Here is a 25,859-nt window from a genome sequence, read left to right on the forward strand (position 1 = left end):
TCCAGCTTAGCTAAGACTTCTCAATGTCATTATTCTCATATAAAAGGTAACAAGTGCACTTCTCAATTTTTACACCAATAACTAACAATCTCTGGATTAAACGGTCTTTTTCTACATGCTCTATACGATGTAGTTTTGCCTGGATGAGGAGATCAAGAGGTCAAATCCATCATAAAATTGAGCATTTTTAAAACTTCCTCAGATGAAAGTAAAGTTGTTGCCTTCCGTTCATTACCAAAACAGAAAGTCACCCGCCACTCAGCTTACACCTCCATGTGTGTGGTTGAGGTACTGGATAAAAGTACACAAAATTTTGTTAATGAATACTAAGATGTCTTTGATGGAAAGCTGTATAAGAATTTCTCTAGTCATGTACCTAATCATCTCATGAGAAAATGAAGTCTTATCTGTAGGCATGATATTAATTATATAAACATCTACCAAAGGACCTAAACAAATAGTTGTATCCAGTGACATTACCAAAGAAGTACAGTAAAGGTATCTTCAGCCTTACTCTGTCTATATGGCAAGCAGAACAAGCATTTGAGAACTCATGCTCTTACAATGAAATACAGAGTAATATTCTACCACTCTATTAAATTTTACGTGAGAGTAAATCTCCTGTATTCAATTGGAAAAAAATTAAATGCCTCAGCTAAACCAGATTTGATTTTAAAATCTATTCCTGAGCATGAATCACAACAGAATCTACTATCATAGGACTAAAATCCAAAGCAGAGGCAATTGCTTCCTGAAGCTACTGGAAGATTATATTACAGTACGTTTGTTGTATTACTCTAGACGAGAGGGTTGAATCTCTTCTGAAGGAACAAAACACAAATAAGGGTCCCGGAAAATTGTTAAGATTGACCGTGAAAGTCTTGGAAAAACTAACATCAGGAGACTTACAGCAATCGGACAAGAAAATAATGAACGAATCTCAAAGGAATATCTCATGTGGCTATTAAAAACAATTGTTACTTGATCAGCCACATTAGCAGATTCAGTACTGACCAGGACATCCATATAAACGAGCCAAAAAAGGAGGAAATAATATTGTAGGCATAAAAATCATAAATTTCTCAAGTAATTTGTAATGCACCTAACATTAAAAACCTGAGGCCTTTAATAGGAGTATGGATGTATTGGCCTTGTGTGAGACAAAGATGAAAGGAAAGGGTGAAGTGATGTTTGGTGAAATGTCTGGTAGAGTGTCTGGGATTGAAAGGGGAAGAGCGAGAGAGGGTGTGGCTTTATTGCTGAGTGAATGGATGACAGGTAAAGTAGTGGAATGGAAGGAGATATCATCTAGGTCAATGTGGGTAAGGGTTAGGTTGGGTAGGGAATGTTGGGAGTTTGTCAGTGCGTATGGGCCAGGTAGTGAGAAAAGTGAAGAAGAGCGGAATGAGTTCTGGAATGAATTAACTAGGTGTGTAGAAGGACTGGGTAGAAGGAATTATGTAGTTATTATAGGTGACTTAAATGCTAGAGTGGGCGCTGGAGAGGTAGAAGGTGTCATTGGGAAGTATGGCGTACCAGGTGAAAATGAGAGTGGTGAGAGACTGGTAGATATGTGTGTTGAACAAGGAATGGTAATAAATGCTAGCTTTTTTAAAAAGAAAGATAAAATAAGTATACATGGGTAAGAGTGGCAAATGGAAGAGTAGTAGAAAGGGCATTAATGGATTATGTGTTGATAACTAAAAGAATGTTTGGAAGATTGAAAGACGTGCACGTGTTTAGGGGTATGGCTAACTGTATGTCTGATCATTTTTTGGAGGAAGGAAAATTAGTTGTAGCAAAAGAGTGAGGGAATAGAGTAGGTGGATGTAAATGGGAGCTAGTGAGGGTTGAAGAGCTAATAAAACCGGGGTGTAAAATGTAAATATCAGGAAAGGTTGAAAATGGCATATGACGAGGTGAGAGTAAGAGAAACTGGTAATTTAGAGGAGGAGTGGAAGTTAGCAAAAGAAAATTTTGTTGGGATTGCAAGTGATGTATGTGGCAAGAAGGTTGTTGGAGGCAGCATGAGGAAGGGCAGTGAATGGTGGAATGAAGGAGTGAAGGCAAAAGTGGAAGAGAAAAAGAGGGCTTTTGAAGAATGGCTGCAGAGTAATAGTATAGAGAAGTATGAAAAATATAGAGAGAAAAAGGTGGAAGTAAAGCGCAAGGTACGTGAGGCAAAGAGGGCAGCTGACCTGAGGTGGGGTCTGGGACTGGGTCAGTCATATGAAGAGAATAAGAAAAAGTTTTGGAAAGAAGTGAAGAGAATAAGGAAGGCCGGCGCAAGAATTGAAGAGACAGTGAAAGATGGAAATGGAAGGTTGTTAAAAGGAGAGGAGGCAAGGAAAAGGTGGGCGGAATATTTTGAAAGTTTGCTGAATGTTGAGGATGATAGGGAGGCAGATATAATTGCTGTTCCAGGTGTTGAGGTGCCAGTGATGGGAGATGAGAATGAGAATGAGAGATTACAATAGAAGAAGTGAGGAGAGCACTAGATGAAACGAGAGTAGGAAAAGCATCTGGTATGGATGGTGTGAAAGCTGAGATGTTGAAGGAAGGGGGTGTGACTGTACTTGAATGGTTGGTGAGATTGTTTAATGTGTGTTTTGTGTTGTCAATGGTACCAGTAGATTGGGTCTGTGCATGTACTGTACCACTATATAAGGGTAAGGGAGATGTGCATGAGTGTTGTAATTCAAGAGGTATTAGCTTGTTGAGTGTAGTTGGAAAAGTGTATGGTAGAGTACTGATTAATAGGATTAAGGATAAAACAGAGAATGCAATCTTGGAAGTACAGGGTGGTTTTAGAAAAGGTAGGGGTTGTATGAATCAGATTTTTACAGTTAGGCAGATATGCGAGAAATATTTAGCAAAAGGTAAGGAGGTGTATGTTGCGTTTATGGATCTGGAGAAAGCATATGAGAGAGTTGATAGGGAAGCAATGTGGAATGTGGAATGTTGTTGCAAGCAGTGAAAAGTTTCTACAAAGGTAGTAAAGCATGTGTTAAAATAAGAAATGAAGTGAGCGATTGGTTTTCGGTGAGAGTGGGGCTGAGACAGGGATGTGTGATGTCGCCGTGGTTGTTTAACTTGTATGTTGATGGAGTGGTGAGAGAGGTGAATGCTCGAGTGCTTGAACGAGGATTAAAACTGGTAGGCGAGAATGATCATGAATGGGAGGTAAATCAGTTGTTATTTGCTGATGATACTGTACTGGTAGCAGACACAGAAGAGAAGCTTGACCGACTAGTGACAGAATTTGGAAGGGTGTGTGAGAGAAGGAAGTTGAGAGTTAATATGGGTAAGAGTAAGGTTATGAGATGTACGAGAAGGGAAGGTGGTGCAAGGTTGAATGTCATGTTGAATGGAGAGTTACTTGAGGAGGTGGATCAGTTTAAGTACTTGGGGTCTGTTGTTGCAGCAAATGGTGGAGTGGAAGCAGATGTACGTCAGAGAGTCAATGAAGGTTGCAAAGTGTTGGGGGCAGTTAAGGGAGTAGTAAAAAATAGAGGGTTGGGCATGAATGTAAAGAGAGTTCTATATGAGAAAGTGATTCTACCAACTGTGATGTATGGATCGGAGTTGTGGGGAATGAAAGTGATGGAGAGACAGAAATTGAATGTGTTTGAGATGAAGTGTCTGAGGAGTATGGCTGGTGTATCTCGAGTAGATAGGGTTAGGAACGAAGTGGTGAGGGTGAGAACGGGTGTAAGAAATGAGTTTGCGGCTAGAGTGGATATGAATGTGTTGAGGTGGTTTGGCCATGTTGAGAGAATGGAAAATGGCTGTCTGCTAAAGAAGGTGATGAATGCAAGAGTTGATGGGAGAAGTACAAGAGGAAGGCCAAGGTTTGGGTGGATGGATGGTGTGAAGAAAGCTCTGGGTGATAGGAGGATAGATATGAGAGAGGCAAGAGAGCGTGCTAGAAATAGGAATGAATGGCGAGCGATTGTGACGCAGTTCCGGTAGGCCCTGCTGCTTCCTCCGGTGCCTTAGATGACCGCGGAGGTAGCAGCAGTAGGGGACTCAGCAGTATGAAGCTTCATCTGTGGTGGAAATGTGGGAGGTTGGGCTGTGGGACCCTAGCAGTACCAGCTGAACTCGGCTGAGTCCCTGGTTAGGCTGGAGGAACGTAGAGAGTAGAGGTCCCCTTTTTTGTTTTGTTTCTTGTTGATGTCGGCTACCCCCCAAAATTGGGGGAAGTGCCTTTGGTATATGTATGTATGTATGGATGACTTCAGCGAAGCTATAGATTGGAATACTTTGAGCCCTGGAAATTACGGCATTTTTCTTTACCTTTTTGTTGTGATCTCATGACACAAAACCTCAATGAAAACTTACCTTAATCATTGTCCAGAATTTCAAAACCACTAATTCCAGAAACTATGTATCATAAGGACGTACACTTTAATGGCTGTGGCTTGTTGGAAGGTAGATAGGGGTTACTAAATTTTTAGGGCTTGATTTGAGATGCCGCAGCACTGTATGGAGTTGGGAGGTTTTTACTTCGGGAGAGGCCACTCCTATCTGGAGAGGAATCATGCTACTTCCCGTCTTCCTGTTCTAACACCATATACGGCCGAATGTTAAGAGATTAAAAACTTCTATTTTTCCTATCTGGGGAACTAAAGGTCTTTCGGACAAAACTTTGCCTTTGCTGCGAACTCCCCCACCTACTAGGTGGGAAACATAGACATGAAAGGATAAGGATCTCACCTACGAGAAGACCTAGTGGAGTCACCCGATCTCTTGGCCTTCTTTTTGGAGTCTTTGCTCTCCCTTTTTTGCATTCTTTCGATAAAAGTGAACAAGGGTCCTTTGTTACTTCTGAGTGCGCAACAGTGTGCCAAATCAAGTATCCCTTCTCCGTCTAGGAATGGAAAAGGAGAGTGTCCACTGATAGCACGCTTTACTCTGAGCCAAGGAAAGTGCTTCAAATAAGCTCGACAGTCATCATTACTAGCTTTACAATCATTGAACAAGAGCCAGTAATCACTATCACACAGCCAGAACATGAGGAAATATCTTCCCTAGGAAATAGCACACTAAAGGAAGAGCATGGATCCATGAGATTGTATGAAGCACTGTCACGGTGTGTGCTAGTGTTAAGGGCGCCGTTGTGCGCGCAACACAATAGCTAATGTTAAGCGTGCTACTATGAAGGCACGCTAAGGATAGTCAAGGTCTAGCAAGGAAGGTATTTCAGATCTAGTTGGTGAAGGTTACGCACATGAAGCAATTCGCTCATTAGTAAACGAAGATTCCGAGTCCAAACACCCTGCACTCTCAAACACATTGCTCGGGAGTGCACGCATTGAACACATAAGAACCACAGTTTCTCTTTCGAGATGCAGAACTTGTTTTTATCAATACCGTCCTCTTTTAAAACTTGTAGGGGGTTGAGCAATCAGGAAATCTTGACTTACGGGAGGAATATTAGCACATCATTTGATTTCTGAACCAATGTCACAAGACCCTATAAGTTAATTCCCCTTTGAGAGATTAAGTCCATAGGCATAGCAAAGCTTCATCAATGAGAACACAACTTGAGTTAAAGAAAGAAAATTTATAAAGCCAAATTTATAGAGAAGCCAATAGCACATCAGTTATTCAGCAACTGAAATCAAAGTCACTGGTCTCAATACCAGCAGAAGGGGCAGGGTTTCCAACTACCGGGTACTACCGAAGTTTTAGCTGCCCTTAAACAGATTTCCTATAAAAGTACAATCGATTGTACTTGTAAGAACGAAGGTAAATGTAGATATGACAAATTCGAAGATAATTTGTATTTTTCCTAACCATACAAACCTTAGCTATTTACAAAGGGTTATTACTTTTAGCGTAGCTGAAATGGCGAGCCATTAGAATTTAACGAGGGTGTATTACCCCCGCGCTAGTTAGCGGGGGGGTAGGGGAGTGGTAGCTAGCTACCCCTCCTCCCCCTCACACACAGGTGAATACTCACTTTCACTTAGAGGTAGGACTTGTCTTGGGGGACAGGGCTGGCGGGCAAATATGTGTAAATAGCTAAGGTTTGTATGGTTAGGAAAAATACAAATTATCTTCGAATTTGTCATTTGTTCCGTAACCGAAATACAAACCACGCTATTTACAAAGGGTGACTTATCCCTTAGGAAGGGTGGAAAGTCCCCAGCCATACTGGCTTTGGCTTTACCCGGGGACTCAGAATCCGAGTGAGTCGCACTCGAGAAAAGGAGTCCCTGCACCTCACAAGTTCCTTGCACCGCAAGGAACCATGTGGCCTACGTAAGCTTGTGTGTGAAGGAAGAAGTGTGACCCGTCCTAGGCAGTTGACCTGGAGTTCCAGAAGGAACTCTGGGTTAGGACGTTCCCAATACCACCTCGTCAGGGTATGGGGGACGCGACAGTATTGACTCAATACTCGGAACACAAGGAAGCATGGTTTACCTGCAGAGGTTCGAGGTCAGCTATGCAGAGACCAGGATGCTGCTTCCCCGTAGAGGGGATGATGAAGAAAGAAGTAAGGGCCAGACATACTTCTTTCGTTCATGCAGACTAAAACCTGATAACAATGCCCTCAACCTTCTGCTACCTGTCCAAAAAGGAGCCTGAGGTTAGACCAGCTGTTGTGTAGCCACCACAGAGCGATAGAAAACGTATCGAGACTCCTGTGGGTCACGCCCTGCAGGAAGCGGGCTGCGAAGGTCATCAGACGCTTCCAGACTCCAGCTTGTAGCACCTGCGTCACAGAGTAGTATTACTCGAAGGCGAGGGACGTTGCGATGTATCCAACATCGTGCTGTAGGGCGACGTGACGGGGGAGGGTCTGAAGACAGGTCGAGATGAATGTCCTTGAGTCCGGGCTGAAGAGGTATACTGGTGACTCTCCCCCCATGTCCTCCTTGTGTTCCCAAATCGGCTGCAACTGAGGCCAAACTGCAGCTGTTCCCAGCGCTAACCTCTCGATTCCTGTACTGGCAAGAAAGAGAAGGTCTTGGGACATCAGACACAGAATGGAGACTCAAAATCTTGAATGAATCGGACCGAAGGGTCGGGACCCTCAGATTCTGAGTCTAGCCAACAACTCAGGAGCGAGCCTGAATGTTGCCTTCTCCTCTTCCTTAGAAAGGGGGGGAGTAGTAAGAGACCAAGAAGATTGCTTACACACTGGCCGTGGCCAGAGTGAGCAGAAGACCCAAGGCGGAATACAATCCGAGGCCTGTCGTAAAAGGGTCTTGAGAAGATCTCTTAAAGGACTAAAAGTCCGAGCCATGCTCCAAGTCGGAGGTCTTCCTCCGACTAGGGCAGGGACGATCGTAGCTTCGCATGAGCGAGGATAGATCCAGCGGGCAGGAAAAAGTTATTCCTTTAAGCCTGAAGGTCAGGGAAAGGCTGAGCGACAGGCTTCATTGCCAAGAGCGGAAAGGAGTTTCCTCCCGCCGAAAGGCAATAAGACCGTTATTGCTGGAGAAGAGGCCTCACGGGAAGAGGTATATCTCCCACGGCACCAACCACCTTAGACTCTTCACTTTGCCTGGGAGACCCCTGTGGATGACTATCGCAGATGACGCGACCTCCGTACCGCGACTGTAGCGGGTTGTCTCTTCTAGAGGAGGAAGCGTAGTGTCTCCAGGCATGAAGCCGAAGCGACGCCCCGGTTCGGGAGAGATGTCGCAGTGTGGTTGCTTGAGTAGTCTGCGCCGTGGGAGAAGCTCTCCCGGGAGTTCCGTCAGGGGAAGCAGAGGGTCCAGAAACCGTTCTGCGCATAGTCCCAGTGGAGCTCTCCCATTGAAAGGTTGACAGACAACCTGGTTTTGTTGAGACCCATTGTCCGCAGACAAAAAGGAGGGAAGACGCAGGCGTCGAAGTTGTCCCACCATCACCGGAATGCATCTTGCCAGAGTCTCGGGGTCTGAGACTGGGGGGAAAACTAGCGGAAGCTTGAGGTTCCAAGCTGTCGCGATCAGGTCCCCCAGACCAGCACTTGCTGGTTACCCAAGGTCAAAGACCCTTAGGTACACTCTCTCTATGAGGCTCTGCTCGGATAGTCTGAGAGAAACATTCCCCTGCCTGGAATGAGAGAGCCGATGGTGGAATTGAGAGAATCTCAATCATCCCGGTATCTCTACTGCAAGATGTGAAGGTGTGAAAATGCGTCCCCTGCTGGTTAGCATGAAGTCGACACGCAACGGGGCGACTTGGCAGGAGCGGTAGGATCTGAAGAGGGGCCAGACTAAGGCCCTTAAGCCTGCCTGAATGATGGAGAGGTATCCTTCAGGTCTTGACCATAGGCCTGGACCGGAACATGCCCCCCCCCCCTTTCCTTTGACGAGTCCGAGAACCGCATCAAGAATGTGGGGAAAGGACGAGAATATCCACTACCATCAAGAGGCTCCATAGGTCAACACCCATTGCAGGTTTAATAGTTCCGCTGGTCCCATAGGGCCAGGGAGTCCGGTTAAACATTGCCTGAAGCCACCGGAACTTGGATCGCCCCACATGGAACTTATCCTGAGGCGACCGTTCGGACTATAAACGGGTCAATGAGGAAAGAAGAACTAGGAAACGTTCCAAGGTAGGGCTGAAAACTCTGCTTGACTGAGAACAGGTACTGCGACTCTCCTCAGTCTTGCCACAGTCAACCGAAAGGAAGGCTCGGAGGATGTGGTAACAGAATCTGGCGTCCCCAGGTGGTCACCCATCCAAGTACCGACGTTGCTTAACCTCGCTGGACGGACGAGAAGCGGGGTTTCCAACGTGGTAAGGCGGTTGACTCAATATCATGGCCAGATACTCCAGATGTTGAGGCAGAGGAAGAGAAGGCTCCAAGCAAAATACCATGAGCCCACACTCATGGTCAGCATTCGGAAGCTTTTCCCGGCGCTGAAGAAGGTCGAAACCCGAGCCTACCGGAGTTGACCAGCCCTCCAAACAGCAGAGGAGGCGAAAGTCTGCACCTGAGCGGCCAAAAGGAAGGCAGGGAGAGTTCTCTGGGGAAACACACCTGCTATGCCACGGCGGGATAGCCACACTGCATCATAAGCAGGAATACTTGCAGTTTAGGCTGAATTCGACGAGCACCCTGGAAGATGGATGGAATGGAAACTGAAAGTACCCGTCCTTCCGATCCAGGGTTAAAGGAGTCCTGTCGCCTCGTTACCAGTCTGATCGATTCTGCTGGTCTACGCTGGCCGAAGTTTGTTCGACAAACTTGATCAGGGCTGAGAGGTCGACTATGGACATCCCCTCTCAGATCCTTCCTTACAAGAAAGGATCGACTGAGGGGGCCGGGGGTGAAGCCGTCGATGATCCTAAGGAAGACCTTCGCCTAAGGTATGGATCATTCTGCCCAACCGGGCAACTCTGCTGATGCTATGGCATAGAGGTTCAGAGACACTGAATTCGCTGACAGAGACGGCAGGCGCGATATCCTTGGCTACTCACAGAGATTGTGCGGGAATGGGCATCGGGAAGCTGTCATTCGGATGAGTAACCTTAAGCATCCTCCCAGCGAAAAAACCTGCAATCCTAGAGTTCGTGAACTCCTTTAGGACTATGCCCTCCCCCGGGGAAGTCTCCCGTGCCATCTGTTCCTGACAGGAGGAAACTGCAATTGGACACCTTGTCCCAGTTGTCGTAGCCGATAACTTAGGCCGACGTGGTTGAAAGAAAAGGGAGCTGGAGCCCTGCAGAGTCTGGAAGAAAGCGCCTTGGAGGAGTGAAACCGGAAGTCGATTTACTCCGCACAGCAGATGTTTAAGTCTCTGTCCTTGGGCAAAGACAAAACTCTTCTCAAGGATGGAAGGGTGTCTGAGGTCGTTGACCTCCACAGATGAGACACCCGAAGGAAGCCTTCAGTCAGTGCGTCCAGATGGTACAACATCGAGCTTGTCCGCAAGTAGATACTTAACGACGAAAGGCCAAGGTGCCTGAGCTCGAGAGGAGGAAAGTACCCTTGATCTTCCTGTAGCTTCCTTGAACCAAACCTCGGGCCGTAACCGAGGAGGGAAAGAACCTGGTAAGCTCCCAGAGGAAGAGGTAAGCAGTCACCCCTTGTCCGATGGAGAAATCTTCAACGGAAAGCCCCCCCGCCAAAAATCCTTCCAGGGCGGGAGAAGGAGAGAGTACTCGTGCAGGAGTGGGGACCCTCGAGACCGACCTCTTGGGAACCAACTTCGCCCTGGGGGAAGTCACCACGAAGTCCACTCCTCTCTTTCTCTTCAGCGTAGGAGAGACAGCCGCTGGTTTGTTACCCTGGCCGGTGAGTGCTGGTTTCATAACCCTCATTAACGCCCGTGCCAGCGGATCAAACCATGTCTGCTGCTCCAAGGACACAGAGTCCGAAATCCTCGCTAAGGTGAAAGGGATCGGGCGATCCTTTGGAGAGGACACGACGGTTCCTGCCTGAAAAGAAGGTGGGAAGAATGCTGTACTGACCTGTCTTCGTCCTGCACTACCAACCTGTGCTTGGATGGAGGTGATCCCGAGTGCCGCCTAGGAGCAGGCGTCCCTGCTGCTACCACCGGCTGTGGAATTCGCCGCGAACTATGGTCGCGCGAGGGCGAACGGTCGCGCAAAGGCGAATGGTCGCGCGGGCGCACAGGCGAGTGGTCGCGCGGGCGCGCAGGCGAGCGGTCGCGCGGGCGCGCAGGCGAGCGGTCGCGCGGGGCGCGCAGGCGAGCGATCGCGCGGGCGCGCAGGCGAGCGATCGCGCGGGCGCGCAGGCGAGCGATCGCGCGGGCGCGCAGGCGAGCGATCGCGCGGGCGAGCGATCGCGCGGGGCGCGCGATCGCGCGGGCGCGCGATCGCGCGGGCGAATGGGCGTGACGGCGAGGGATCGTGCTGCCGCGTAGGTGAAGAAGATCGCTGGCGGTAAGCGATGGCGAGCAGCATGTGTAGGTGAATGATCGCGTGATAGGGTGCGATGGTGATCAGCATCCGCAAGAGGGCGAGCGTTCAGGGTTGTGCGATGAGGAGCAGCATGCGTAAGCGGGCAATCGTGCAGGGTTGTGCGATGGCGAGCAGCATGTGTAGGTGAATGATCGCGTGAAAGGGTGCGATGGTGATCAGCATCTGCAGGAGGGCGATCGTTCAGGGTGGTGCGATGAGGAGCAGCATGCGTAAGCGGGCAATCGTTCAGGGTTGTGCGATGGCAAGCAGCATGCGCAGGTGAATGATCGCGTGAAAGGGTGCGATGGTGATCAGCATCCGCAAGAGGGCGATCGTTCAGGGTTGTGCGATGAGGAGCAGCATGCGTAAGCGGGCAATCGTTCAGGGTTGTGCGATGGCGAGCAGCATGCGCAGGTGAATGATCGCGTGAAAGGGTGCGATGGTGATCAGCATCTGCAGGAGGGCGATCGTTCAGGGTGGTGCGATGAGGAGCAGCATGCGTAAGCGGGCAATCGTTCAGGGTTGTGCGATGGCGCGCAGTTGAGGGTCGCGCGATGGCGATCAGCATCCGCAGTTGAGGGTCGCGCGATGGCGATCAGCATCCGCAGTTGAGGGTCACGCGATGGCGATCAGCATCCGCAGTTGAGGGTCGCGCGATGGCGATCAGCATCTGCAGTTGAGGGTCGCGCGATGGCGATCAGCATCCGCAGTTGAGGGTCGCGCGATGGCGATCAGCATCCGCAGTTGAGGGTCGCGCGATGGCGATCAGCATCTGCAGTTGAGGGTCGCGCGATGGCGATCAGCATCCGCAGTTGAGCTAGTAGCTGGCGAACCATGTTCCTTCAGAAGTGTTGGAGAACGTTGGCGTGCCAGCTGTAACACACGTGGGCGATCCGGAGATCGCTGGCGAGCTGATGATCGCTGACGAGCTGACGATCGCTGGCGAGCTGATGATCGCTGACGAGCAGAAGGCTACGCGTGGAAGCCTGCGTAAAGAAGAGTCCTTGACCCCGACCTGAACCGAAGTTCTAGATCGCGAGGGCGAACGTGGGCGCACAGGGCACGTAACAGGAACCGCAGGGAAGATCATCTTGAAAGCGCTGACGAACAGGAGAGCGCTGACGAACAGAAGGGCGCGCAGGGAAACCCTGACACGCAAGGGAAGAACCCCCGTGGGGGCAACCCTTTGCCCCGAAGGGATCGTTGTCCGCCGGGAGACTGATGTCCGTCGGAAGACCGCTGTCCGTCGGGAAGACCGTTGTCCGTCGGGAAGACCGTTGCCCGTCGGAAGACGAGATTAGACTGCTGTCCATCTGCACCAAGACGGAAGATCGAGAAAAAGAAGTTGTAGGCTGCAAACGGAGATTCAAAAAGGCGCCTCAAGCACCCTTATAGGGAGATGAGAGGCCCTTACGACGAGGCGGACGGAGGGCCTTACGGCGAGGGAGGCCAACAGCAACAGCAACAGAAGAAACCTCCGAAGAGGAGTCTCTATGAGTGTACTCTCTCGCGAACGAAAGAGAAACACTTCGTGGAAGAGACTGGTCAGCCAGTGACCTAAAAGGGGCAATCCTCCGAAGAGGAGCTCCTGCAGTTGCCCAGCCCCTTGAGCGAAACTGCAGGTGCGACCGCTCAGCACCAAGAGCATAGTCGCACGAAAAAAAAAAAAAAAAAAAAAAAAAAAAAAAAAAAAAAAAAAAAAAAAAAAAAAAAAAAAAAAGGCAAGAGAAGAACCCCCCATAAGAGGAAAAGCTCAAGCCTGGACAGGAAAAAACTTCCCTCGGAAGGAAAGTTATCCGCCCAAGGAGGCAAGCCTCCTGACTGTTCTAAAATGAACTGGAGAGCTGTCCGTCGACACGGGAGTACTACCAGTAGAAGGAGACACGCCCCTGACGACAATACAAGGGGGGAGGCAGCAACAGCCGAATCCCCAGGACTCAACCAGACAGCTCACACCGTTGCTATATTACAGAAACGAACTAGATCGGTAACTGTAAAAAAATAAAACAAATAATATTAGTACACATTCATTCCCCCGGGAAGGCTCCGAAGAGGAATCCCGAGGAAAAGGAACAAGAATTACACAACAGGCACGTGCCCTCACAACCACTTACACTCGCGGAAGGAGAGCTGTAACCAAAACAGAATTATAACAATTATAATTATGTAACTATGTAATTATGTAATTTAAAAATGAATGAACACTAAAGAAAAAAAACGAAAACCCCGAAAGGAATCGTTCTACAAGCTGAAAAATTAACAACTACAATTAGATTCATAAACTAATTGAGACAAAATGTACGGCGTAGCAACCCCACCCACACGGGAAGGAAGCTACAAGGGCGTAGTAAAACATAGTAAAAGGGTGAACGACCTCAAGAGAGAGAGAGAGAGAAAGACCGAAGTCAAACTCGATCGCAACCCATAAAATTAGGCCGTGGTGGCCTAACTGCCGAGGCCTCCACGTAGATATCGTACACTACACACACACATCTGAAAAGGAAACTTACTTATTTCTATACTCAAATATATATACAAACATGAAAACATGTTTACATATATATTGAGTAAAAGAAAAGTAAGCGAATAAGTAAAGACAAAACAGACAATGGCTGCCAAGCGAGGACCAAGACAGAGAGACGTCTGTCACAGTCCGAGCCAAAAGTGAAAGTGAGTATTCACCTGTGTGTGAGGGGGAGGAGGGGTAGCTAGCTACCACTCCCCTACCCCCCCGCTAACTAGCGCGGGGGTAATACACCCTCGTTAAATTCTAATGGCTCGCCATTTCAGCTACGCTAAAAGTAATAACCCTTTGTAAATAGCGTGGTTTGTATTTCGGTTACGGAACAAATGGTATTTTAATGATCACCGACCATCCACCCGTTGAGTTACTACTGCTTATTGGGTACTTTGACTGGCTGGACAGTAATACATTGGATCCCTCTCTCAGGTTACAGCTCATTTTAACTTTGCCTACAAATACACTGAATAGTCTGGCCTATTCATTCCACATTCTCTTCTGTCCTCAAACACCTGGCAATGCAGAGTAACAAAAGAATTCTTAGCTGAAAGGGTTAACTAATGTACTGTAATTGTTCAGTGGCTATCTTTCCATAGGATAAGGGTAGAAGAGATTTTAGCTATGGTAAGCAGCTCCTCTAGAAGGACACTAAAAAATCAAACCATTGTTCTCTAGTCTTGGGTAGCACTATGGTCTTCCACTGTCTTGGGTCAGAATTCTCTTGCTTGAGGGTACACTTGGGAACATTATTCTATTTGTTTCCTTATTTCTTTTCCTCACTGTGCTATTTTTCCTGTTGGAGCCCTTGGGCTTACAGCATTCTGCTTTCCCAACTAGGGTTGTAGGTTAGCTAGTAATAACAATAATAATAAGGATCTGTCTTATCAAATAGATTATATTGGTAAAATTACCAATATGACAGCTGGAAGAGATTGGGTGTTCACAAAGTATAATTTGGCAATTATAAAGAAAAACAATTACCTTCCTCGGCTTCTTCACTGTCTGAGTATTCTTCTTCTTCATCAACATCTCCATTGAAAGTTGGGGAATTGGGAACTTCACCACCCATCAGACCAAATAATTTCTTTTGATATACTTTTCTAGTTGACTCTGAAAGTAACACAATACTTTATAATGTTATAACAAATTCAAGGATTGGATTCATGAATTTGGGCCCTATGGCTCAGCATTGGAGCCAGGTAAAGATATGATATTACAGTCATACAATTCTTTATGTCTGTTCGACATACCCTACATCAGTTTCAACTTTACGTTGCTCATCCTAGATTATCAAATACAAAAATACAAATTAAGATTCGTTGTTTTACCTGATTTTACGTTAGTCTCAACAATATACAATAACAGTCAAGTACTATAGAGTACTTAACATGGAAGATTATTACTATGTTTTTATAAAATGATAGATGATTATAAGTAAGGTACTTATTTGTGTTCAGTATGTGTATAAGCAATGTACAGTATGTCACTTTACAGATACTTGTCTAATAACCACCAATGCAACTTTACAACCATGGCTGGTATGTCTGGTGATGTGTGCTTACATTGGTTAAAAAGAGAAATTTAGCTATAAATGGCCTAATAGAGCATACTGTAATATAAAAAGCCAAGTCAAAGTATCAAATTTAGCATTTGAAATTGGCAAATAATAATATACAGCACCGTATTAAAAATAAAAAAAAAGACAATGTCAAAATGTAAAATTTAGCATTAGAAATCAGAAAAATAAGATATCACATTAAAAGTTACCAAAGATACAAATAAAACACAAATCAAGACGTAAAATTTAGTTACAAATCGCCCAACACAACGTAATGTTAAAAAGCGAAATTTACCATTAGAAATCAACAAATACCATATAAGTAAGTACCATTGTCACCTTGAGATCAGCTATTGACAAATAAAAATGAGAGATCAAGTGGCAAAATCAAATGACATGTTAGAAGCCCAACCTACTATCCACCATACATTTGAGCAAAGTACAGTATAAGTTTATTTAATGTATGAAGTAGTATTTTACTGACACTTTTTCAAGGAAATAAAGACTAGTTTATGCTATATATATGTATTGTAACAAAAAAAAAAAAAGAGAGAGAGAGAGAGAGAGAGAGAGAGAGAGAGAGAGAGAGAGAGAGAGAGAGAGAGAGAGAGAGAGAATTTTTTTTAATTAAGCAGCATTACCTTGAAACCAGCCAATCACCACCATATTTATGAGGAGTATAAATTAATTTTATCATATATTCAACTGACACTCTTTATGGCAACAGATTTTTATTGATGAAACATGACTATACGATGATTACAGTATGACACAGCATAACATATTTCTGGTAAATCATCTAAATCATCTCTTGGAACCAATTACTGAGGTATGGTGGGGCATTACTGTACAGTAATGGAGAAAATGCTAAAGATCAAGTTGAGTACTTTCAAGGAAATCTGCTGACTGATCAGCGATGGGTAAAATTTGTAAGGCATCCAACTAAGGAAAAATTTGCACCATGGTTGTCCACTTCAAAAAATGCTACGATACCTCAACTTGACAAATTATTTCAAACTAACAAAGTTGAAGATATAGCCATAAGAATAAAAATATTTAAATACAATAAAAACAGTACTGCACAGTACATGCTATTTAAAATACAATTACTTATATCTTACCTACAATTGGTCCGACTGTGGCTCCCAAGTCAGATAGTCTCTGGTATAAATCATCATCGCCAAGCTTAGAGATGTCAACCCCATCAATAATTAAACTCTGATCCATATTGACCTGAAATATGCACAAGAAATGCTGTAATAGATTATAAAAATATGTTATTTTCATTAGTAAAATAAATTTTTGAATATACTTACCCGATGATCATGTAGCTGTCAACTCCGTTGCCCGACAGAAATCTACGGTCGGGATACGCCAGCGATCGCTATACAGGTGGGGGTGTACACAACAGCGCCATCTGTGAGTAGGTACTCAAGTACTTCTTGACAACAAGAACTCAATTTTCTCCTCGGTCCACTGGTTCTCTATGGGGAGGAAGGGCAGGTCCTTAAATTCATGATCATCGGGTAAGTATATTCAAAAATTTATTTTACTAATGAAAATAACATTTTTCAATATTAATCTTACCTGATGATCATGTAGCTGATTCACACCCAGGGTGGTGGGTGGAGACCAGCATACATGTTAACAAAGAAGCTAAGTATCCCGTATCTTATTTTAGCCGTTATTCAAAATAACAAACATAAAATAAATAAGTACCTGGTAAGGAAGTCGACTTGAACCATTACTCTGCCTTTTTAAGTACATCTTCCTTACTGAGCCTAGCGATCCTCTTAGGATGCTGAGCGACTCCTAGGTGCTGAAGTATGAAGGGCTGCAACCCATACTAAAGGACCTCATCACAACCTCTAATCTAGGCGCTTCTCAAGAAAGAATTTGACCACCCGCCAAATCAACCAGGATGCGGAAGGCTTCTTAGCCTTCCGGACAACCCAGAAATATTTCAAGAGAAAGATTAAAAAGGTTCTGGAATTAGGGAATTGTAGTGGTGGAGCCCCCACCACTACTGCACTCATTGCTACGAATGGTCCCAGAGTGTAGCAGTTCTCGTAAAGAGACTGGACATACTTAAGATAAAAGACGCGAACACTGATTAGCTTTTCCAAAAGGTTGCGTCGAAAATATTTTGCAGAGATCTATTTTATTAAAAGGTCACGGAAGTTGTGATAGCTCTAACTTCGTGTGTCCTTACCTTCAGCCAAGCTTGGTCTTCCTCATTCAGAAGGGAATGAGCTTCTCGTATTAACAGTCTGAAAATAATAGGATAAAGAATTCTCTGACATAGGCAAAGATGAATTCTTAACTGAACACCATAAAGCTTCAGACGGGCCTCGTAAAGGTTTTTAAAATAGAACTTAAGAGCTCTAACAGGACATAATACTCTTTCTAGTTCATTTCCAACCATACGATAAGTTTGGAATAACGAACGATATTGGTCAAGGCCGAGAAGGCAGCTCGTGTTTGGCTAGAAAACCAAGATGTAGAACATGTAGCCGTTTCGGATGAAAATCCGATGTTCTTGCTGAAGGCATGAATCTCACCGACTCTTTTAGCTGTGGTTAAGCATATCAGGAAAAGAGTCTTAAAGGTGAGATCTTTCAGGGAGGCTGATTGAAGTGGTTCGAACCTGTCTAACATAAGGAATCTTAGAACCACATCTAAATTCCAACCAGGTGTAACCAAACGACGCTCCTTCGTGGTCTCAAAAGACTTAAGGAGGTCCTGTAGATCTTTATTGTTGGAAAGATCTAAGCCTCTGTGACGGAAGACTGATGCCAACATGCTTCTGTAACCCTTAAAAGTGGGAGCTGAAAGAGATCGCTCTTTTCTCAGATACAAGAGGAAGTCAGCTATTTGAGTTACAGAGGTACTGGTCGAGGATACGGATACTGACTTGCACCAGTTTAGGAAGATTTCCCACTTCGATTGGTAGACTCTAAGGGTGGATGTTCTCCTTGCTCTAACAATCGCTCTGGTTGCCTCCTTCGAAAAACCTCTAGTTCTCGAGAGTCTTTCGATACTCTGAAGGCAGTGAGACGAAGAGCGTGGAGGCCTTGGAGTACCTTCTTACGCGTGGCAGACGTGGCAGGTCCACCCTTAGGGGAAGAGTTCTGGGAACGTCTACTAGCCATCGAAGTACCTCGGTAAGTTATTCTCTCGCGGGCCAGAGGGAAGCAACTAGTGTCAACTTTGTCCCATCGTGAGAGGCGAACTTCTGCAGTACCTTGTTGACAATCTAGAACGGAGGGAATGCATATAGATCTAGATGAGACTAATCTAGTAGAAAGGCCTCTAAAAGAACCACTGCTGGGTCCGGGATAGGTGAGCAAAGTATTGAGAGCCTCTTGGACATCGAGGTTGCGAAGAGATCTATGGTTGGCTGGCCCCAGGTGACCCAAAGTCTCTTGCATACATCTCTGTGGAGGGTCCAATACAGTATGTTGGAATTATTGTCCCTTCCTACTGAGACAAACTGCTAAGACATTCAAGTTGCCTTGGAAGAAATTTGTTACTAGTGAAAAGTCTAGACCTGTTGAACAGGAGAGGAGGTCACTAGCGAACTCGCACCATGTCAGAGAGTAGGTCCCTCCTTGCTAGGAGATGAACATCAAAGCAGGGAGTTGTCCGTGTTGACCTCCATTACTTTGTCTTGAAGGAGAGACCTGAAGCTTTTCCAGGTCAGACGTACTGCCAGAAGCTTCTTGCAGTTAAAATGCATTGTCCTTTGACTCGAGTTCCATAATCCCGAGCATTCCCTACCGCCTAAGGTCGCACCCCAGCCTACGTCCGATGCGTCTGAGAAGAGAACGTGGTTGGGAGTCTGAACAGTCAGGGGAAGACCCTATAAAAGGTTGATAAAGTCCTTTCCTCAGGTTAGACCAGACTTATCTTCCGGAAACCGGGATCGAGACCGCTTCTAGCGTCTTGTCCTTTTCCAGTGAAGAGCTAGATGAAACCGAAGAGGACGGAGGTGTAGTCTTCCAAGTGACACCAATTGAACCACGGATGACAGTGTCCTAACCAGACTCATCCACAGCCTGACAGGGCCGTATTCCTTCTTCAGCATCTACTGGATGGATAGCAGGGCTGGGGATTGATCTTCTTGTTCAGCCATGTCCTCATCAGAGGGTTCCTCATCCGAAACTGATGAGGAAACGGCAACGGAGTGGGCAACGTCTGACTCGCTGAATCCGGTCGCACTGGTGGATGCGTGACGGAGCCGGACACAAGATCATGGTACTGCTGCACAGTCTGTGAACTGTCAACCATGGGGATGCGAGGAAGTACAGCGACAACCCGAAACTGTCTAGACTGTCTGGGTAGTACAGACAACCCCTTATCGGGTTGCTGAGGTTGCCGCACTGCGTCACAACAAGTCACCTCTGCTGGTTGTTGAACGTCTTCCCAGTGATACACTGAACGTCCACAACCACCTCCCAGAGTAGCTTAACGTCAACGTGCGACTGGCAACCCACACTGGGTCGCACCGGTGGAGGAATCATCTCAACTGGCGGACGTGAGTAGGATACCTCAGCGTCAACAGGGCGTACAACCAACCGGTAGGAAGGTCGTTGGCAAGAAGGTTCTTCTCCGTAAAAAATCCTCTATCAAGGACTAAGCTTGGACTGCATGTCTTGCAACAAAGCCCAAGGTCTATGGGAGCAGGTGTGGCAACAGACGGGGTTAGCGACTGAAGCGGAACCATTTACCCTCCCTGGAAGCATGTTATGCTTAAATTAAAGTCCATAGGAGGCTAAGCAGCTTAAGGCTCCTCTCCAAATGACAGAGTCCTCAAGGGAATATCAGAAGGAGGGAGAACAGCACTTTCTCATCTACAGGAACCATATCCGAGAAAAGCTAGGATCTCTCAGTGAGGGTTTCACTGGTGCAAAAGCAGCAGACCAGAAGGCAACGTTATGAAACTGCTTGACAGTCTGTGAACTGTCAAAAACTGAACTGTCAACCACAACAGGAGCGTGAGGACATACAGCACTGGTGTATAAGTAGCAGACCAGAAGGCAACGTCATGTAACTGTTTGACAGTCTGTGAGTTGGCAACAACCAAAGTTGTGTGGGGAAGCCTCAACTCCTGACTGACTAGTTTGCTGCGGGCGAGTGGCGGTAACCACAGTGTGTTGCGGAGGCTGACACACCGTGTCAAAACACGGCAGCTTGTGGTAGCTCACGCACGGCAACGGAGTGCTCTGTGTGTGGGAGTCATCATACATCTGGCAGGGTTGACTGTGCATGGGTGGAGGGCTCTCACAAGAGTGTGAGAGCAGGAAGCCATGCCGGGCGCACAACCGTGGGAGGTGTAGGCCCACGGGTGCATCGTCAACCTTCTCCGCAGTCGGAGTGTGGGAGCTGGCAACAACAAAAGCAGAGTGCTGGTGCGTGGGAGGGGCTGCGGTGGGTTGCGGAGCATGCTGAATGGTATGCGGAGCATGCTGTATGGTATGCGGAGCATGCCGCATGGGTTGCGGAGAAAGCCGCATAGAGCTGGAACCCGGCAGCTCTACAGCACCTTCCCACTGCTGATGCGGTAGCTCACGCATGTCAACGGATGGTGCAGCAAGAACATGCGTCTGGCAGGGTGGACTGCGCATCGGAGGTGGAGCTCTCACAGGTGGAGTGTGGGAGCAGGCAGCCACAGTATCTGCTGAGCGCACAACCTCGGCGGGTTGTAGGTTAACAGGTGCATTGTCAACCTTCCAGCACGATACTCCTGCATGAAGGAGCAAGCTGAGACTGTAAAGTCTGCAGCATGGACCACTAGGGTCTATGAAAAACAACAACAAACGGAGCTACTGTCCGTTGTGACTGAGGGTCTAAAACAGCTGGTGCGGCAACAGACGGAGTTACTGCCTGTTGCGGTACCACCTTGCCTCTCTTGGGAGGTGTGCAGTCGTCGGATGACTGGAGCGAGTCCGAACTGACCCAGTGGCTACACCTAGGCCGTTGGACTTGCGCGGAAGGGACCGACTTGCACTTAAAAGCTGCAAGATTTGGTCCATGGTTTCTGCGAGAAAACCTCTTCCGCAGACGAGGAATAAATGGGCTCTCTCGTCTTTGTGTGGGTGGGGTGATCACGTCGGCAACGTGTGTAGATACACCCGAAACCACGGAGGGAAACGTCTGTTCGTCGATCAAGACCTGTGGAACCCATAAGTCCTTCGACATTACTTCTCCCCTGGGCTTGGGAGCTTGTAAGAGGTATCGGACAAGGTGAACAACTGGCACGAACAAACGAACCCTCGAACGCAACACTGTAACACTTTGCGCATATCACTTTATCACTTTTGATTTTCTGTTTGCACTTATTTCACTGAACTCGAAACTTTAAGTGGTTTGTACCTGAAACACGCAATCCTATCCTTCATTAAAAGGTAGTAATTGCGAAAGCAGTTTTACAATGTAACAGAAAAACATAATGAAAGATAAAGAATTCAGTGGCTGGAAAAGAGACTAAACACTAGATCAAATAAACTACGTTTAAAATCTCTCACCGCATAAAGCCTGGGAACAAGAATAAAACTCTAGAAACGTTTTACCTTCTTCCCCTATAGCGACTAGGGAGAAGAGAGAAAAAACGAGAACAACGTTACCCGCTTGAACGAAACGTTTATCCTCCTCTCTCTCCCTCCGTCTCTATCTCTCTCACTCTCTCTCTTGACTTAGAACCTGAGAGATGAGCCCAATTATATATCGTTAAAACATATTATTTGTTAAAGGAAAAAAACTGAAGGTTTCCCAAATAAAAAGTTCCTTTATTAGAATTAAAACCATTTAAGCTAAGAAAGAATGAACGAAACGCTAGAATCGGTTTACTCTTACTGCAACGTGAAACCGTGAAATACTCTCTCTCTATCGTAACGATAGAGCGCATGTTGAACGTTCTGAACGTCAACAACTGCGGAGACTAAACTAAACGTTAGTTCATCTTTGAAAACAGTACGAGACTATCAAAGAAATTCTTTCAAAAACATTAAAATTAAAATAGCATAAATTCTTAACAGGAAATACGATATGACGGGCTCAATGTTAATTAACTTCGGTTCCAAGTAAGGACCGCCTACTATTAGGAAAGGTCACATATAAACAAACATAAAAATTAAGTTTTATAAGTTTATAATAAATGGAAAGTTAATCGAAGAGGCCTATAAATGGCGGAGAGATATAAACTAAATCTATAACTTTGTTAAGCAAAATTACCAAAAACCTAAACACACTTCCGTCTAAGGGAAGGGTCGGTCATAAAAAGAGAAAGAGAGTCTATACTCTCTTCGACACCAACACTTCCGTCTAAGGGAAGGGTCGGCCATAAAAGTGAAAGAGAGTCCATACTCTCTTTGTCACCATAAATAAATCTATCCAAAACGAGTTCAAGTTTTGAAATGAAGATAAAACCCCTGCATAGCGAAAGCTCAAAACTGGAATAGTGTACTTCACCAAAAAGTTGTGAAAACAAATCCAGTTAGGGACGGCGTATTAGTAGGTCTTGCCGGTGGCACGACAGAGGAAAAATTGAGTTCTTGTTGACAAGAAGTACTTGAGTACCTACTCACAGATGGCGCTGTTGTGTACACCCCCACCTGTATAGCGATCGCTGGCGTATCCCGACCGTAGATTTCTGTCGGGCAACAGAGTTGACAGCTACATGATCATCGGGTAAGATTAATATTGAAAAATCATGGATACTTGCAATTGAGTACTGTACAGTACACGAATGTCAAAAATATTCCTTTATAATACTATCAACTGATATAAAAGAAAAAATTCATGAGCAAGGAAGAACATTTTCCAACATTTAAAATACCAGTTCTGAAATAATGGCAGTGAAAATGCTGGAGCAAATTTATAACAGTGAAAAGGATGAGCAAAATTAATGACAGTGAAAAGGCTGAGCGAAAATTCACAAATTTATTGACTTGTATTTTTCCTAACCATATCTGACCTGTAATTGGAGAACGTTTTCAGCAAAGCTGAAACTAGCTGTGAAGCTTTTAACGAGGTATAGTAAACACAGATGGTGCTGGAAGTCCCACCCACACAACAGGTAGCACTAACCTTCCCTTATTATTAAGAAAAGGAGGAGATTCACCTTCCCAATGAGTCTGGCTAAACTCTTATGAAGGTGGCCCGATTAAATTTGGGAATAAAATTTGTTTTATATTAATGCTAAGAAAAATTAATTACTGTATAAGGCAAAAATATGTACTGTATATGACAATAAAAATTTAATTCTTATCTATAAAAACTTTGTTTCCTGATGTTAAAATCTTGAAAACACAAATTCTCTCATTCCAATTAAAGGTCAATAAAACTTTTCTCAACAAACCGAAGACTTAAAAACTTAGCAATTGCTAAAATTATGTTTTATGGAGAAACTTGCCTCCCCCCCCTCCAAGTAAAGTGCCTTATGGTGATCATGAGCTGCGCATCTAGCCCGTTCAGGTAATGCTTATCTGGAATAGGTGCACACAGGTAAAACGCATCTACAAGGAGAATAGCGTCTGGAAGAAACTAGCTTTGTGGAAGAGACATGTTGGGGCAAGGCACAAGCAAAATTGGACCTTCAAGGATGACAAGGAATGCAAAGGATCCTTTTTGGACTTCTTCCTCCAGCCATAATCATCCCACTGGGGGATGACTACTCCCAACACTCATTGCAGGGGGAGGCCTGACTGTTGGAGTGTCCTCCACACGCCAAGTATAACTGATGACAATTCGTCTCTACCGCACTTTTTACCGCAGGTCTTGGCGGCACCCATAAGCACTTCCATATTTCTGCGGATATCCTCAAAATCACAAGCAGTCACATCTGAAGCTGCAAACACGCTAGAAAGAGAAAGACTATAGAAAAGCTGTCAACATCCAAGTTAGAGAGATCGTCTATTCTCATTGACGGCTACTAAGTGGTTTGTAAGTGAGCCAGTGGAGTCTTTTGTCTCACCGCTGCCAGCTGATAGTTGACATCTCGTTACAATTTTTAACTGCCGTATTGCCAGCTTCACTGTTACTGTTCTCCTATGTAAAGGACAAGGGTTTGTATTTGTATGGGAACAATTATATTTTCCATTATCAAACAAGTACAATTACAAAAGCTCCCAGCTTTCCAATGTGGGACCCGGTGGAATCCCCATACCCTAAACTGATTGCGTGAAAATTACCGTATTATTCAGATATACGGTACCTTTGCTAAGCTAACCTAGCTAGGCCTGACATAATCTAACCTTACCTGCCTTACCATTGCCATAAACTATCTTATGTACTAGGGCCTACAGGTCATACATTCCTCAAATCTGGGAGTTACAGATATAGCATCAAGGTGATTACTTATTTCACATCATTTTTCAAATGAATACAGAGGTCAAAAGTTCAATTGATGAGGGGCAAGGCAAATGGCAGTACTGTAATGAAAAATTGATGAAGTAGCTGGTCTTCCCAGTACTTGGTGACAAATGTAAAATTGAGGCATATACTGGTGGAAATACTTTGACCAGTTACTGAAGTTTTCTGTCCATTCTCTTACCTTGCAACCAAGAAGTTTCATTTTATTTGTGTGGTAGTTGGGATCGGAGGGGTGACCCCACTTCTCTCTGAGAGCTGTATCATACAATTTTCAAAGAAAATCAGACTTAAATTGAAAGCTGGCCACTTATCAGTCATAATAATAGGGCTTGGCTTGACCTACTCTTGGATTAAAGGTAATGTACCAGGATGGAACTATCACCACGAAAAATCCTTTGATAATGAGAAATTTCAGCTTTTGTTGTGTTAGACAGCAAGAAAAATTAATTTACTTATTTAACAGGTGTTGGAGCCCTTCTCTGACAATTTGGACAAGTGCTGGCTAGTTTGTGGTTTCTCTCTTATATGTTTAATGGGGGCTGAGGCATAATAACTTGCGTATCAGTCGATTTAAATGTGAAGTAGGTTTTTCAATCTAAGTCCATTGTTTACATTTGAGACTGAAGGGGACTTATTGCCCATGAGATTTTTCCCATGGATTTCGGACCTTTCTGTGCATTTAAAATGACGTATCTGTCAAGTGGTTTCTTAAACCAATTAACAGCTTACAGTATAAGTAGTTCTTCATAAGTTCCCGGATGTACTTTTACAACACCTATCCCCACCCCCTTTTCTCTTCATTTTCATCATGGCTTCAATATGTAAAGGTTGTTCAATGAGGGAGTGGGAGATACATTCCCTCTTTTTCAGAGAAAATAAACGAGCATATGAGCTCCTGCAGAAACATGGAGTCATCCCTTCAGACGTACAATGCCCTTTTTGCCAACAGCCCTGTGTCTTCAGAACTCAAGTTAATCAGTGGGCTTGTAATCGATCAGTCAAGGTTGTTAAAAAGGGAAAGCGTCGTGCATGTGGTTTTTCCGTAACCGCATCTAAGAGCACTTTCTTGGAAAAGGTTCACGTTCAAGCATGGGAAATACTGCAGTTTGTGAATCAATTCCTTGAAAGGTCCTTTTTGCATGGCAATGTCACCTATAACCTTGGCTGAACATTACAAATTTCAATTACCTGGAGGTCTTGTTGTTAGGAAGTTATGGAAAATTACTGCCAGAACTTGCCGGCTATTGGTGGGCTTAGCATTGTCGTCGAAGTCGATGAATCCAAGTTTGGGAGGTAGAAACATAACAGAGGTAGGCCTTCGTCTGTTGTGTAGGTGTTCGGTGGCATGGAGCTAGAGGAAAAAAATGTTTGTGGTCACTTTGGTGTACTGTACCAACCAAGCAATGCCAAGACCCTTGTGCCCTTGATGCAACATTATATCAAGGCGATGAGCGTAATCTACAGTGAATCATGGAAAGGATACAAAGATCTCGCTATTGCGGGGTATGTGCACCTCACTGTAAATCATTCAGA

The 25,859-nt window shown here is 45.3% G+C and overlaps 1 protein-coding gene across 5 annotated transcripts in view; it reads right to left on the minus strand.

Moving 5' to 3' along the window:
- Window positions 1–25,859, minus strand: part of LOC137650207 (LEM protein 2-like) — a 62,264-nt gene that overhangs the window by 24,471 nt on the left and 11,934 nt on the right. For all 5 annotated transcript variants that reach the window (XM_068383400.1, XM_068383398.1, XM_068383395.1 and 2 more), the window contains exons 2-3: window positions 16,076–16,187; window positions 14,378–14,506 (exon numbers count right to left, since the gene is read on the minus strand). In XM_068383400.1, coding sequence (XP_068239501.1) covers window positions 14,378–14,506; window positions 16,076–16,181 — 235 coding nt within the window. In that variant the 5' untranslated portion in view covers window positions 16,182–16,187. The remainder of the gene's footprint in view (window positions 1–14,377; window positions 14,507–16,075; window positions 16,188–25,859) is intronic.

The sequence above is a fragment of the Palaemon carinicauda genome, chromosome 11 (assembly GCF_036898095.1).
Source record: "Palaemon carinicauda isolate YSFRI2023 chromosome 11, ASM3689809v2, whole genome shotgun sequence".
Classification (NCBI taxonomy): Eukaryota; Metazoa; Arthropoda; class Malacostraca; order Decapoda; family Palaemonidae; genus Palaemon; species Palaemon carinicauda.